Below are 16,054 nucleotides of genomic sequence, written 5' to 3' on the forward strand. Positions count from 1 at the left end.
TACTGGCTTGCCTTTCAAAATATACTCTGAATACGTCCACTTACATCATCCTTCTGCCACACTCTGGTTCAAGTCCCATCAGCTCTTTTTGGGATTATCATGAGAGTTTTAAGGATGCTATCTCTGCCCTTTTCCTAATCCAATTACTCCTTAAGTCAATTCTTCATTCAAAACCTCTAGGATTTCTTTCTCACTCAGGGTAAAGTCCAAAGTCTTGTGATGACATTCAGGCCCCATATCATCTGCCACCTAATGCCTTTCTGACTTCATTTGCTGCTATTCTCCTTGCTCAGTTCCTCTAGCCAAATTGGCCTCTTCTGTAGAACAAGACAGCAGGCTCTTGTTGCTGAAGCTCTGTTGTTCCTATTCCTCCTGCTTGGAATGTTCTTCTTATAGATAGTCCTGTGGCTACAGATGTCTGAATCTGTTCATGCTGCTATAACAAAATACTACAGACTGTGTTATTTATAAAGAGAAGATATTTATTTCTAACAGTTCCGGGGACTGGAAAGTTCAAGGTCAAGATTCTGCAAGTTCAGTGTCTGATGAGGATTTGTTATCTCTGCTTCCAAGATGGTGCCTTGTGACTTCATCCTTCAGAGATGATAAATTCTGCATTCTCACATGGCAGAAAGGTGAAAAGGGCAAAAATGGCCTAGTTAATTCCCTCCAGCTCTTTTATTAAGTTGCTAATCCCATTCATGAACATTCTACCCCCATGACTTAATTAAATCTTAAAGACTCTATGGATTTTAGAGGGACACATGCATTCAAATCACAGCAAAGTCTTTACCAAAAAGTTGCCTTCTCAATAAAGTGTTTCCAAAACTCTATCTAGATTTCAACCTAGAGTCCTCAATCCTAATGCTTGTTATCCCTGCAGTACGTTTTATACTTAGACTTCATCTATGTCGTTATCTAACATAAAATGGTTTACTGTTTATGTATTTATCTTATTTATTACTGTCTTCTCTACTGAGTCATTAAGTTCCATGAAAACAAGAATTATTTTGTCCATTTTGCTCACTATTATTTCCTCAATGGGTGCCACATAGTAGGCACTCAAAACATGTTTGTTAATGTTTCTGAATTTCATTCAGATAAAATTGAGGTTAGAGACTTTTTGTATGAAAAGATAATAAAAAATTTGCATCTATTAACGTTTAAGTTTATAAATATTTTCTATCTCTAAACTTGTTAGGTATTCTGTCCTAATAGTTTTAAAATCAATTCTAATTATCTGACAACATGATATTCAAACTGAGGTATTTATATTTTCTGTTTATTCCACTTTCTGGAACATTTGATAGCAGCTTTCTACCACAAAACATTTTTAGATTAAAATTACTTTGCCCCCTGTGGTTATCTGTGGGCACTGGTAACAAATTGTTTGCTAGTGCAAAGTGGGCCAGTGCTGATTGGACACTGGGAATTCTAACAAACTTTAAATTTCAGCAAAATGCTCAGAGACTGCTAATCTGCAGGAGAAACCAGGTTTTCTGAAGGTAAAACATACCAGGTAATTTGGTTCTCTCAATCTTCTTGGTAGCAAATAGTTTTATATCATAGCTGTTTACATTTTCAAGATGCTTGGCACTCTGATCAGATTACTGCTTTTGAAAGTAAATGCAAATTGAAGGTATTCTCTACAATTTGCACAACTGTGTAGTATTCAGTGCTTTATTTTATAACATAAAAAGTGTGTTACTAAGCTATAGAAATCACCAACTAATCACCAAATTGATGGTTTGGTATTACCTTCCTCTTTGATTTGACTATCAGCATAATCAAGATTCACAGTAACACAAAGACTTAAACTCTACTCTATTCCTCGGTAAATTTGGTTGTATCCTTTACAAACCAGAATAAAGAAAGTCTGATCATGTTTATGTTTTCAAACATTGTCTGTGCTGATATTTCTACTGTTCAGCATTATTATTTGATAACTGATTTATATTGTCTGGATATATAAAATATTTGAAGAAATAAATTTTAGTTTGAAATAATTCCTTAGCATTATATTAGTTTGGAAGAGAATAGTCTAAAATTTCAGAATATATTCAATAATTTTGTTTACTTCTACAAATACATTTTTGCTTTGAAATGTTTAAAGATTGGAAGAATATTTATATATTACTTTTCTCATTTAAAAGTGTTTTATCCCAACTAATCACAAGGAATGAAATATTATTTTCCTATTAGTTGCTATATGTCTATGTATAATTAGTAAAATATTTAATGCTCATGAAAATCAACAAATTGTTAGTCCAAAGATATGCTGACAATATATATTTTTTTCAATCTAATGGCTACTTACAAGGGCTCACTAGAGTCTGTCAATATATTTACCAAAGTATAAACGTGTACTTTTACCCATAACTGTGTTTTAAACATTATATTGTTGAGTCTGATTTGTCATTAAGTCAATTATGTGTAGATACTTCTGTAATAAGATTAAAGAATAGAGACTTATTTAAGGTGGCACATAGTACTGACTAAGAACACTGCATTTCTTGGATAGCTATCACTGTTCTGCCCCTTAATAACTGTGAGTTTGGGGGCAAGTTATTTGACCTTTTTTATCTATAGAATAGGACTCACTTAATTTATATGGTTATTGTGAGGCTCAAATAATTGAATACATATGAAATTCTTAGAACAGTCCTTAGTTCATTTTAATGTTTAAATTGCTAGCTATTAATGTAAATGTCACATAAGTAGTTTCTCCAGCCCAGAGATGGCGGTGAATTCAGAGACTTTGCTAATGAATATGGGGAGGTATGTTGGGGCACCAGCCTGGATTGAAATAGAATTTTATTCCTCATGGTGGCGTTTGCTACTTTGACACACCTAAAGAGTCTATTATAAGCTGCTATATTAATTTACTGTCACTTTGAACTATACAAATATTCAATGATTTCTTTGTAAAGATGAGAAAAAATGTAGGTCTAACAATAGAGCAAATAAATGTGTCTCTAAATCATTTCTGTAGCTGACTTTATTGTTTTAATGACAGTCAACAATTTTCATTTCACATAGAAATAATTAGACTTTAAAATTTTTAGGTTAAAATATCCACATTTGGGTATAAAAAAGCCATACAAAATATTTGTATATATATGCTAATTTCTAGATATAACTATATAAAACATGTGCCAGTATATAAATATTATATACTTTAATATATAATAATATATAATTATTAATATACATAAAGGAAATGGACGCTCTGGTGGAAGGATTTTACATGTACTTTTGAGTTTATGGCTGCAGTTCACAATTGGCAATGCCTTAGGGTAAAATATTATTGTCTTTTCACAGAGATTCTCAAAGATGCAAGGTGTCTATGTGGGACTGCTGCTTTTTAGTGTGACCTGGGCAGCATCAGTAAGCATTTACAAATTCATTTATGTTCATAGAATCTCTTACTTTATTTTCTTTTAAGCCATGTCTTTTAACATTAGTAGAATTTATCTAATTCAGTAACAAAAAGTATCAAGCATATAGAAAAAATCCAGCACTTAACATCTATCACTAAGGAACCTTTCAATAAACATGTGATATCTCCATGTTACTTTCTACAGAGCACCTAAAGCAGTATTTTTGAGAGAACTAAAAGCCAGTAAGAGTGTTTCAAGTCAGCTAAGGCTAATGATTAATGTTCAAAGACTTAAATTATATCATGACAAAAACTTTTCTTTTTTACTATATATACTCTAATATGTACATACTATGCTGTATTAGTATATTATTTGAATGAAGAATTCAAGATGAATGTTTTAAAGCTCACTAACACTATTTTGTAAACAGATGGCAATGCAAAGGTACAAAATGTTTCTGTATTTCTTTCAACACCTTAGTGCTGTGGGATTTTGCTAAAGATGTTCTCTTCTTCAGTGAGGCTAAAGATATGAAGTAGTACCACCTAAACTTAGCCCAACTCAAGCTTCTATTTCCCTTTGTGTCTTTTCTTCTGATTCACCCAGATGAGTACTCAGGATGTGACCAAATTGTCTTGAGCATTACAGACATTTTCTGCAATGCAGACACAGCGCTAATTAGATAATGTCTGAACAGTATCCTAACTTCTCAGAGTAACCTTTTTGGTTGGAGAACTATGGAAACAAGTAATCATTGTGTTGCCAACCATGCTTAAATATAGGTCCTAAGTGAGTGGGCGACCAGTTGGGTAACCAGAGGGACAAGGATGAACCATACCATCTGGCAAGGACAGCAGAATTTGGGGAAAGCATACACCCCTCTTAGTACACGTACTCACAAAGTCCTGTGGGGGCTGTACTACTTAAAACAGACATGTGTCAGGCCCAATCCTCATCACCTAGCTCACCAAGGCTGTAGAGGCACACCCTTAGGCATGATGGTGATAGTGTGGGTCTATTTGACCTAGTTCAATCTAACCAACTGAGGATGAGTTTATTTTGAGCATTACATTCCAAGGAACAGCTGGAGTGATGCTTCTGACCATTTTCCAGTAAAATGCTATGTCAACATTGATCCAGTGACCACTGGTCAAAAGAAGGTGCCAACTTTCCTCCCAGAGACAGACAATGCCATCTACATTACAGAACCACATTCAAGCCTAGATCAACGACCAATTGGGTAGTGGGAAAAAAGGGAAGGATACAGATTCAAATGAAAGAGTCACAGCAAGGGTACAAAATTTGGCATTGCGAAAGGTGAAATGTGATGTTTTCTCACAGATACACAGATTCTATTTTAGCAATTACCTAAAGTACTTAATAATAGATTGCTAGCATAAAGCGTAATATATACTGAGTCACTTATGTATGTCTAAGAACTGTAAGCCAAATTCCAAACAATTTTAAAACATGAGAAATAAAAGGTCCTTGGATCGTGCAATTCCATGAAAATTCATAAGTAGGCAATATGACTAGGAAGGTTTTGTTCTGGGTCACAGAATATCATGGCTATACCAAAGTACTCTATGTCATCATGTATGTATTTTTAATCCATACACAAATGCATGTGATTCTGAGTGTGACTGTGTTCTGTTAAGAAGATGCCCATGCTTTCATTTCTTTTGCTTCATATCTACCCAATTCATTTTTATGTTTTATTCTTCCAATAACCTCATTTCCAGAACTATTTTAGCTGTTCTGACATTAGTAAAGAATGATGAAATGATCTAAATTTATATTCAAAAGATCATATAAGAATGAACATTAAAAAATACAATAAAGAATAAAATTGAAAAATATATCTTGAGGTTAATGTAAGCTTTGGGAACATTTTTTATCAGCAAATGCTTTTTCTTATGTAACTACTTAAAATTTATTATTGTAATCCTGGGGCTTTGAGAGAGAGAGAGGATTTAGGTTAATGTATCTCCTCTATATCTACTACCACCTCTGTACATATAGGATTTAGGTTAATGTATCTCCTCTATATCTACTACCACCTCTGTACATATAGGCTTCTTCTATTACCTATATTAAATGAGTTATTATGGGACTCAAATGAGATTTTTACGCAAATCTGTGTGACAGATCCCTATCACAGTTTACAAACTGTGAAGTGCTATGTGAATATAAGGTTTTCTTGAGAAACTATTGTTTGTTTTCTAGAATAAAATGGAATATTAGACAGATTTACATTGAGGTATTTTTAGGAAACTTTTGAGTTTATATTTTTAAGATGCTTTAAGAAAATCCATGACATTAAGGTTTATTTTAAGGTTTTTAAATAAGGTTTATTTAGGAAACTACTTTCTAAGTGAATAGGACTGCTATTAGGCAGACTGCTATTAGCCCCTGAAACTGTTTACCTCTGTTTTGATCTTTTCTTGAAGGTTTCTCTCTTCTATAACCAGCCCACCATGGCTCCTGCTTCTACTTTAGCATATATATTGAAGAACAAACATGTTCTACTCAGAAGTTCCCCTTTTGACATCACAGATAAGCTAGGGCTTTCAAAAGTAAGCAGAGAAATAGAAATACTGACAATTAAATATCCATATACTTGTTCCTGTTGCAGAAAACTTGCTCCAGGATTCTTAGATATTGTTCTGCATGCTGTCCTGTGATGCCTTCAGCTCAAAGGCCTGGGACAGCTGCCCAGATCTATTCCTTTTTATTTTCTGACCATCCTCCACTTCAATAGCAACCCCTTACCATCAGGACCTCTCAAGAAATTTTGACATTTTCATATCAATCCAAGAGAAAGAATTTGTTCTAGTCTGCTGACCACCTCCATTCACCTTCCCTGAATAAAACCTCTGGCCAGGAGGCTAGCAACAGTAAGGACAGAGAAGGGGTATAATCCTACTCCTTCCATGCAGGACTGTGGTGTGGGACTTTTCCTGGACCACTAGCACTGATATAACTTAACTCATCATATCAACCGTTGAATTTATACCACCATTTCCCATAAGTCCATAGCACTGAACTCTGAGTTCTCTTGCACTCAACAATTCCAGGTTGAGAGTGAAAACCTCTCTTCAGTGAATAACAATGGCATCTGAGCTCCTCCACTGGAGCATCATGCCTGCCTTCTTCTTGCCATTCCATGTGGTGGTTCTCTGTGCTGGAATCTGGTTCTGAAACGGAGATGGCATTGTTTCCCTCTGGGAGAATAAAGCTGGCACTGTCCTTTCTAATACCAAAATAACTGTGAAAGGATAACTGGGTCCACCTTCTTTTGGTTAAAATGATTTTCCACATTGACTAGTATAACCCAGTGAGAGAAAAATAAATGAAACATTTGTTGTTTGAAGAAATGGATGAAAGAATGTTCCACTTGGTGAAATGTCCCTCATTTCCTTGCAGACGTTTCCACTACAGACTGTGAAACCTCGGCAAGGCTGTGTGGAAGAACACAGGGTAAACAGAATCATTCTTCTCAAATAACTCAATTTTAGCTCTGTAAAGAAAAAGCGTCAATAAGAGAAAGTTTGAACTGCCAAAATATTTTTGGGTGCTTATACTGGGAGTGCAAAATTATCCAACATCATTTTGGCACTTTCTAGTTAATCAAGTATTAAAATTCACACAATGTGTGATAGGAAAGTAAGAAACCATTCTGAATATAGACTTGTTTCTCTTCAGTGTGATTTCTTCCTTCAGGAAATAATATTTTGCTAGGCAACTTTCAGAGGGATAAGGAAGAATTCTGGGATATTGTAACTAGCAAACCATATTTTGCCACATGGACACATGAGAGCAAAGTGATAAATGAAAGGGAAAAAAGAGAAAATTGGTTAACAGGTTTTAATGGAAAATTTAGTTTACTTGGAACTCGTTTTTGACATCCATCCAGAAAGTTCAGCAAATACTCTCAGCTTTGCACATCACCAAATTGCAGCTTACTTCTGCCTGCCATAGTTTCTCCTGGCACTCTCAGAAAACTCTGTTCTAAGAACTAACAATCTTCTGTTCCTTATCCGAACTGAAAATTACAAAGGGCTAAAACTGCAAATTTAAAAGGCTGCATATTCTTGCTGTGAGTTTTGCCATTTGGACATTAGATTGTAAAACCTGCCTTCCTCATGATCTCCTCAGCCATCTCACTGAAATATTTCTGCATGTTCCATTTCCATTGAAATCTGAAGAAAAATTGACACGCCCTGGGAGGTGAAGCATTTGACAGTCATATGCAAGGAAAACATATTTAGAGATAAGTAGATAAAAGAGAAGGAACAAGTGGATGTCTCCAGAGGCTGGATGATGCACACCCTCTTGTGGTTCCAAGAAACACTACCATTTGTCAGAAGCAGAATTTGACTTCTCCCAAGTTAAAAAATATCTCATGCTGTCAGAAAGGAAGCCAGGAAGCTTTGTAGTGAATGACCACTCACCTTAATATAATGTTGTGTTTTTGTAGAGAACATACAAGGGCCACCATGAAAAATATGGGTATTATATTTTTAAGGATGTTAATACATCATCTGGGAAGGAAAATCAAGCCAACAGAAAGGTAAGCAGAATCTTTGAGTGAAGGTTCTTTTTGCAAGCCAAACTCTGCACTAACCCTAGGGGAAATTGTAGGACAGACAAGTTTATTTTTGCCTCCTCTCTGGTTTCTGTCCCTGGCTGGCACCTTCCTCCCTTCCCCCATACTCCTAGGCTCCTCAGTCCTCTCTACTAATGCCACTCTGTGTTCCTGACTCCTGCCCCATGCCCTGGCTCAAAATCCTCTCTGTTTCAAGACCTGCGGCTACAGACACCCATGGATTGCCACATTATTTTGAGTAAGGTTTGATCTTACGTGAGGAGATGTTCTGGACACTATATGGTCTAATGGTGGGGATCTCACCAAGGGAAAGTTAATAGGAGAAATCATTTTGGCCTAAGAGTGACATGTTTTAGTGTCTTTAATTCATTCCATGGATGACTCAATCTGTGTTGGGATGTTCAGAAGAGAAAGAATGAGGCCTTTGTCACTGGGCTGACAATAATTCTTTTCACTCAGTCTCTTCTTGTAGATTCGTTGGTCAAAGAGCTGGAAACAGTTTTCAATACCATCAGCAGAAGTACTACTCACTTTTCCAAATCTGTTCTCATTTCCCATGGAAGTAGGAGTTTCCCTTCAGAATGTTATTTTCTTCTGTTCGGTATCTTTTACATGCCATCTCTAAAACCGCATCTACTTGCCTATTAAAATCAGTCAGAACTTACTTATAGTAACAAACAAATTCAGCTATTTCTATTGTGTAAGGTATATGTAAAATACTTAATTCTTTCTCTCCAGGATCTTGGAAATTAGAAAAAGAAACAAAAGATACAAAATCATTAGAACCCAAGAGGGAATGTGGAAAGTGCCATATAAATAGGATTTTTTTTTTTTTTAAATCATGCTTTAAGGACTTGGAGTAGAAAAAAAATTGGTTGTTTGCCTGGTGTTCAGGGAACTCCACATAATGGAATAATTGAGCTGGGCCTTGGAGGATGAGCAGGATTTAAGAAAACAGAAATGAATGGGTGAGGCCATTCTCCAAGAAAAGAATACTATGAACTGAAGAATGAAAATAGGAAATCAGACCAGCTAACTTATTCATAGACCAGTATGCAGCCAAACATTACTTAACATAAGCAAATGCAAAAAAGCAAGTTTTTCTGGTTTTAAAACATTTTCTCTGATGCATGGTTAGAAATGATTAGCTATTACGTACCACAGTTCAAAAGTTATTTCATGTTTTCCATTATAAAATAATCTCATTAATTTCTCTAATGACATGCATAGAATTCATTAGTAAATATGTTACTCTTTTGAAACTAGTAAAAGCACTAAAAACACACACACAAAAAAACAAAAACAAAAAAAAACTACCTAGTTCAGAATAGGAAAAGAAAAAAATTAAGAAGGAATTATTATAATCTACTGATTTTTCTGGCCCACTTATTTAGCTCAAAAGGCTATATTAGCAATGAGTAAATAAGCTTGATTGCAACGAACAATATAAATGTCCCAAACTAAATGACTTAAAGCAAGATACTGTTTCTAGTACTTTTTATTCAGAAGTAACTCACTGCAAAGTTTGTTTCTCTCTCTCTCTTTCTCTCTCTCTCTTTTTCATAGCAAAGTCTTGCCTACTTTTAGAATATGCTTGGGAATATAAAAAATAATGGTGTCATCCTGGTGATTAATGGTGTCATAACTTCCACAAATAAATCAATTCAAATTAAATTTTAAAATTGCTACAAGTTGGCACTTTTGCAGACATTAGCAAGCTTCATACAGTTGAAGTACATTTAGATACACCATTTTTATTTTGAGATTCGAGTGGGAGCTGATTCCCCACGGCACCAAATAATTAATAACTGGTGGTCCTTCCATTAGAACCGTGCTTCTATTTGGGGGTAGGGGAAAGACAGAGAGGGGTGGGGAGAAGAAGTCCTGTCAGAACCACTTTTTAAGTAACATGTCATCAGGGGCCACAGGCTTGTGGAACCAACAGCCAGAGGGCAACATTCAGGTATTGTATGGGCAGAGGGTTCAGAAAAATTCTGTCTCTACCTGCCTCTATGACCATGTTAGAAATGTCAAGGGACTTGGACAACAGGCGTGCATTCTATATCAAATGACTATCATTAACATTATGTGAGAAAGCAAACTACCATTCCATAAAGAGTTGTATACAGTTCCATAAAAAATGATTGTTACTATCATTTATATAGACTTGTTTAATGATAGGAATTTTGCTAGATGCGTTACATGCATTATATCACTTAATAAAATTATTTAATTCTCACAACAATCCTAATAGGTAGGTATCATTTTTCCTATCTTATAGCTGAAAATGCTAAAACTCAAAGAGTTAAATAAGGCTCCCAAGGTCATACAGTCAATAAAGAGTCAGGCAGGTGGTTTTAATATATATGCTCTTTCCATAATTCAACTACTTTTAGTGCGCACTGGAGTGAAGGATTAAGAAAGACCATTGTCATCTCCTGTCTGCTATTCTACTTGGTGCTATTCTCAATGATGCTGGCTTCCCTGAATCTGTTTTTTCTATCTTCTTTGCTATATTTCCTACAAACTTACTCCCAAAGTGTGTGTTTTCAGCTGACTGCTTCTCTATCTGGGAGTGCTCATCTATGTTTACATCTTTAATTAACATGTCCAAGAAGATGTTCACATGCTCAAAAAGAGCCAGAAGATTGAAGCGTGGTTACAAAAAGATAAGACAAAATTAAACTGTGTAGTGAATACAGGGCTATGGCCAGGGCAAGAAAAGTGACAGATGCTATGTGCTGGGGATGATCAGACTACATTAGAGTTTGGAGTTGACATGGGACCCCATAACCATAGTCAGGTGACGGATATGAACACAATGGCCTAAGAAGAATAATTGCTACACATACCATTTGTACCTACAGGATGTCTTTGCCATTTAATAATTCACCAGGTTTTGCTTAGAACATACAGCACACAGCCCAATTGTATACAAATCTTGAGTCCTCCATAAATATCTTTTGATTTTATATTATTCACCAGTTTGAAGGCTTATATAGTGGCATAAATTCAATGTGGGGTGTAAAGAACTATGGAATTTTTTCTGTCTGTGATTATTATGTTGCTCAAAAGACCCTACCAATGGGTTTATGAAGGGACAAGGGAATGCACATAAATTCATTTTAACCTGTCTAGACTTAAGGTTATCTAATAATGTAAATAGTTTTTGAGTAAATCCTTTAGTCTCTTTTAGATAAAAATGCTCAGATCCTCACTTTCCCTTCTTCTCTAAGATGGTATACAGGCATGGCTTAGTCCACCACTACTATTTTTCTCTTAATTAATTAATTATTTTCAATTTACAAATTTTTTTCAAAGTCAAATTTTAACACATATAAGGGGCCTTTGATTAATTTTTGTTCTGGTTTACTAATGAATCATGAAATTCTTTTAATTATTTTAAATTGAGTATATAAATTTCATATATTTGGCTTTCTTTTTAAGTATGTTTTTTAACTAATAAACACCTTTTCCTAAAAAGGTTTAAGCTTAAAATCATAGGTGTACTTATTTTAAATTGGAATTGTAATACCAACATATTACACTTTTTTTTTGAGAGAGAGAGAGAGAGAGAGAGAGAGAGAGATAATTTTTTTAATATTTATTTTTTAGTTTTCGGTGGACACAACAGCTTTATTTTATTTTTATATGGTGCTGAGGATCGAACCCAGTGCCCCACACAGGCCAGTCGAGTGTGTTACTGCTTGAGGCACCTCCCCAGTCCCAATTACTCTTTTTTAAAATTATTTATTTGTTCAAGTCAGTTATACATAACAGCAGAATGCTCTTTGATTTATTGTATACAAATGGAGCACAATTTTTTACTTCGCTGGTTGTACCCAAAGTAGGGTCACACCACTTGTGCAATCATACATATACTGATGTATGTAATGGTATCTGTCTCATTCTACCATCTTTCCTACCCCCATCCTCTTTCTCCCCTCCCCTTTGCCCCATCCAAAATTTCTCCACTTGTCCCATGCCCCCCCTCACCATTATGGATCAGCATCCACTTATCAGAGAAACCATTCAGTCTTTGGTTTATGGGATTGGCTTACTTAACAAGCTATTCTCTAATTCCATCCATTTACTTGCAAATGCCATAATTTTATTCTCTTTTATTGCTGAGTAATATTCCATTGTGTGTGTATGTGTGTGTGTGTGTATATATATATATATATATATATATATATATATATATATGTATATATCACAGTTTCTTTATCCATTCATCTATTGAAGGGCATATAGTTGGTTCCACAGTTTGGCTATTGTGAATTGAGCTGCTATAAGCCATGCACTATTAAATACAAATCCAGCTTATACCACAGGGGAGAAGAAGATGGGATTCTTCAGACACCATGGAACAGTGTTATTGACTATTTGAGTGCTGATTGCCCTGCTGGCTTCCTAAGAGGAAGTCATTACCTACTATCACTTAGGATCCAATCAGTGTAGTCTCCATGGGGACCCATTAGTGATTTGGGCTTTCTTGGCTTCCACAGGCAATTTGGTATCCTCTTAAAATATGACTCATATCTGTCCCTGGTATATGTGCTCCATCTACATTGCTCCTTTTAGAACTACCTCACTCCACCTATGCAATCACCCTCTTCATAGCTCCAGAGCAGAAGCTCAAACCTTGCAATATCTTGCCTATGCCAGAGAGAAAGAATAAGTAGCATGTGGCAAAATCAGTCTCAGCCCCTTTCTTCCTAACCACGTTGTTCTGCCATGCTTACTGAAACCTGGCTGCACCCCAGCTTTGAAAAAAGTGGCATCTTCACAAGCCTCTCCCACAAGAAAGGACAAATTGAGATTCAGGTGTAAGCTCTTTTCTTGACTCTACTTTCTCCTTTTCATCCATTTTCTCTTGGGCTCTTTTCTTGCCTGGATCTCCAAACATACATTCTGGATCATAGGTTTGCAAATTGTAGTCTCTAGACCCAGCAAAATCTACCTCATCTGAAAGCTTGTTATAACGCAAATTCTAAAGCTCCCTTTCAGATTTGCTGAGTCAGAAACCTGACCTTTGGGCCCCATAATCTTTGTTTCAACAGGCTTCCAAATGATTCTGGTAAATGCTGAATTGAGAAAGGAAGTATCCATACTGATTGTCAAATTTGTCTTATATGACAAAGAGAGAAGAAAATTAATGAATTCTTTTTCAAATAATAGCTGATGTCACAAAACTTGCTGCAAAATCTTTTGTTTTTTGAAAGTCAGAGGCTGATTATTACCTATAGTTTTCTATTTGTAGATTTTCTGTAAAAATAGAGAAAGAAAGAAAGAGAATAGGGGAGGGATCGAGGGAGGGTAATAGGAAGAATAGAAGGAAGGAAAAATAAAAAAGAAGAGTGAAGAATAAAAATTCTTCCATACCTGAATGAATACTTCTGAGGATCAGGACAAAGGCAAGGGGTAGGGGAGAGAGAGAATAATTAAATTTTTGATAATTTTAAATATCTTTTTGGTTGTAGATGGACACAATACCTTTATTTTATTTATTTTTATGTAGTACTGAGGATTGAACCCAGTGCCTCACATATGCCAGTCAAGTGATCTACCACTGAGCCATAACCCCAAGCCCCAGAGAATAATTTAAAGTGTAAAATGCATTTCACTTGTGACTAACTCTTCACTACATGAGGATCACAGTCTTCTATCACATTCTTAAGTTTAGGTCTTCCTTTAAAGTTTGGCCTGAATCTATATTTTAAAAATTTATTTCTTATTCTCTTCCTTAGGATCTCTCCACTCTAGCCATGTAGGTTTATTCATATTATCTTTTTCTAAATAACTGACTTTGTCACTTACCCTTAAAATATTCTCACCCCCTCTGTATATCTGAATCATACTCATGCTTCCAACCTTGCTCATTTTCTTTCTCCATGAAATCTGGTTTGGCCATTCCAGAATGAGCTCTACCAATAAGCCTCTATTGAGTTAATAGACTACATTAATCAAACATATGGTTTTAAAAAATTGCCTAAGAATTTTTATATTTTAAAAAATTTAACATGAAATAAACACTTTATGCTATAAATTATACTTCAGCAGGAAGAAAAAAGCAAAGACAACATTGCTCTTCATCATTTTGAAAAGAGAAGAAATCAAGAACCATCCTCTAATGAAACCATTATCCAAGAAAGAGAGAAAGATGTGTCCTTTTTTGAAGCCAATGGAAATAACCAAAGTAATAAATCCACAACTCTTTCTGCAAATAGACAGAATGAAGGCTATAGTATTGGTAACACAGGAAAAGCTCGCGATGGCCTAATGATGTCCATGTTTCCTGAATCCACTGGGAATAAAGGGGTTGAGGATGGAGATGATGACATCAGCAACCTACACGACCAAGAAGAATATGGTGTGGCTCTCATCAGAAGTAATATGCCACGTGGGGTGAGGCCAGCGACTGTGACTGTGACAGAGCTGTGGGGAGAAGAAAACAAAGAGCACAAACCCAGGAATGTTCTAAGCAAAATTCCATCAAGTGTCAACTATGCCAAAGCCCACTCAGAAGATAAAAGGAATCATCAAAGAGATCCCCAAGCCCAGAAGAGCCCAGTAAAAAACAAATATGCTCCTCACATCCACATCCGACGCAACACTCAGTACCTGAAACAGGTCTCCCGAGCCCGGAAAATCCCCAGTGATTTCGAAGGCAGTGGTTACACAGATCTTCAGGAGAGAGGGGACAATGATATCTTTCCTTTCAGTGGGGACGGTCAACCTTCTAAGGGCATTCCTAGCAAAGGAGGAGCTCTCAGTCCTGACCCAGAAAGTACAGGTGTTCAAACAGGACTTCCAGGCCCACGTGAAGCTGCGACTACTAACCCTGATACAAGGGGGGCAGATTATAATGAGATCCCAGAGAGAGAAGAAAGTGATGGCAACGCCATTGGAGACAAGCGTCAAACAGGGAAAGGGGCAGGGACTGCTGACGTCAGCCTGGTGGAGGGCAGCAATGACATCACGGGCACCACCAATTTTAAGGAACTCCCTGGAAAGGAAGGGAACAGAGTGGATGCTGGCAGCCAAAATGCTCACCAGGGGAAGGTAGAATTCCATTATCCTCATGTGCCCTCAAAAGAGAGATCAAAAGAAGGCAGCAGCGATACAATGGAAAGTGCCAATTTCAACGAAGTACCAAAAAATGGCAGAGGTAGCAGTAGAAAAGGTACAGAACTATCTAACAGGAACCGAGTGACCGCAAATGGGAAACAAAGATTTTCTAGTCAGGGCAAAGGTCAGGGTCTGCTTGTTCCTTCTCACGGTCTTGATAATGATATCAAAAATGAAGTAGGTCCCCATAATGGCCCTGGGAATGAAGGGAATACAATAACGCAGAGCAGAAAAGGCCATTATGTACCCCATGGACGAAATAATTCTACATGGAATAAGAGTATGTCACAAAGGAAAGGCTCCTGGTATTACAGAAAACCCCATTCCAGTAGGAACTTTAGTCCCCCTAGAAGGGACGACAGTAGTGAATCTGACAGTGGCAGTTCAAGTGAGAGTGACGGTGACTAGTTACTAGAAGTCCCAGCAGAACCATTGGTATATCTAGTCATCTGCCAGTTGGCGGTGGAGAAGAGGCCCGGACAGCAGACCAGAGGGAGAGAGGAAAAAACTGGGAATGAGAGTCAAGAAGCCTGGTCTCCTCAGGGGAATTTTTTTTTCTTTTTTTTACGATCTTAATGGTCATATATGAATTTCTATTCAAGGTTATAATGCTTCTTAAGGGGAAAAAATCACTTATTAAGGATTTAGATAATAGGTAATATTTGAATAGTTGTTATGGTTAAAAAGCTTGTGAATGTTGCAAATATCTTCCTATGTTTTTTTTTTTTTTTTTTTTTTTTTGCTCCGAAAATAAACACAATTTCTCTTGGACAATCTGTAATTAAATGTTGTAGAGAAAACTCTGTACATTGTGGTGCATTATTTCAGAGGTAACAAAACTAGTTTTGCCTCCAGCAAAGGAAGTGCATATGAAATTAATCTGCTGGATAAACCCTGAACGTGTTTCTCCAGCTCACATTGCTATGCCAGCTTT

At 36.3% G+C, this 16,054-nt stretch overlaps 1 protein-coding gene across 2 annotated transcripts; it reads left to right on the plus strand.

The window, feature by feature from the left end:
• The first annotated feature begins 3,333 nt into the window (after window positions 1-3,333).
• On the plus strand, window positions 3,334-15,528 carry Mepe (matrix extracellular phosphoglycoprotein). 2 transcript variants are annotated; one of them, XM_076865296.1, is made up of 4 exons: window positions 3,334-3,387; window positions 6,807-6,860; window positions 7,861-7,953; window positions 14,050-15,528. In XM_076865296.1, the coding sequence occupies exons 1-4, from the start codon at window positions 3,334-3,336 to the stop codon at window positions 15,526-15,528; spliced, it is 1,680 nt and encodes a 559-aa protein (XP_076721411.1). The 2 variants fall into 2 exon arrangements, with proteins under 2 accessions (XP_076721411.1, XP_076721412.1); XM_076865297.1 differs by lacking the exons at window positions 3,334-3,387; window positions 7,861-7,953 and having other exon boundaries at window positions 6,825-6,860.
• The last annotated feature ends 526 nt before the right edge of the window (window positions 15,529-16,054 follow it).

The sequence above is a fragment of the Callospermophilus lateralis genome, chromosome 8 (genome assembly GCF_048772815.1).
Source record: "Callospermophilus lateralis isolate mCalLat2 chromosome 8, mCalLat2.hap1, whole genome shotgun sequence".
Classification (NCBI taxonomy): domain Eukaryota; kingdom Metazoa; phylum Chordata; class Mammalia; order Rodentia; family Sciuridae; genus Callospermophilus; species Callospermophilus lateralis.

What these genes read in the sequence shown, in the direction of transcription:
- Mepe (XM_076865296.1), top strand. Translation starts at nt 3,334, where the DNA reads ATGCAAGGTGTCTATGTGGGACTGCTGCTTTTTAGTGTGACCTGGGCA. An exon ending in GTGTGACCTGGGCAGCATCA is followed by an intron (nt 3,388 to 6,806) that starts GTAAGCATTTAC and finishes ATTTCCTTGCAG; the next exon opens with ACGTTTCCACTACAGACTGT. An exon ending in AAAATCAAGCCAACAGAAAG is followed by an intron (nt 7,954 to 14,049) that starts GTAAGCAGAATC and finishes ATTATACTTCAG; the next exon opens with CAGGAAGAAAAAAGCAAAGA.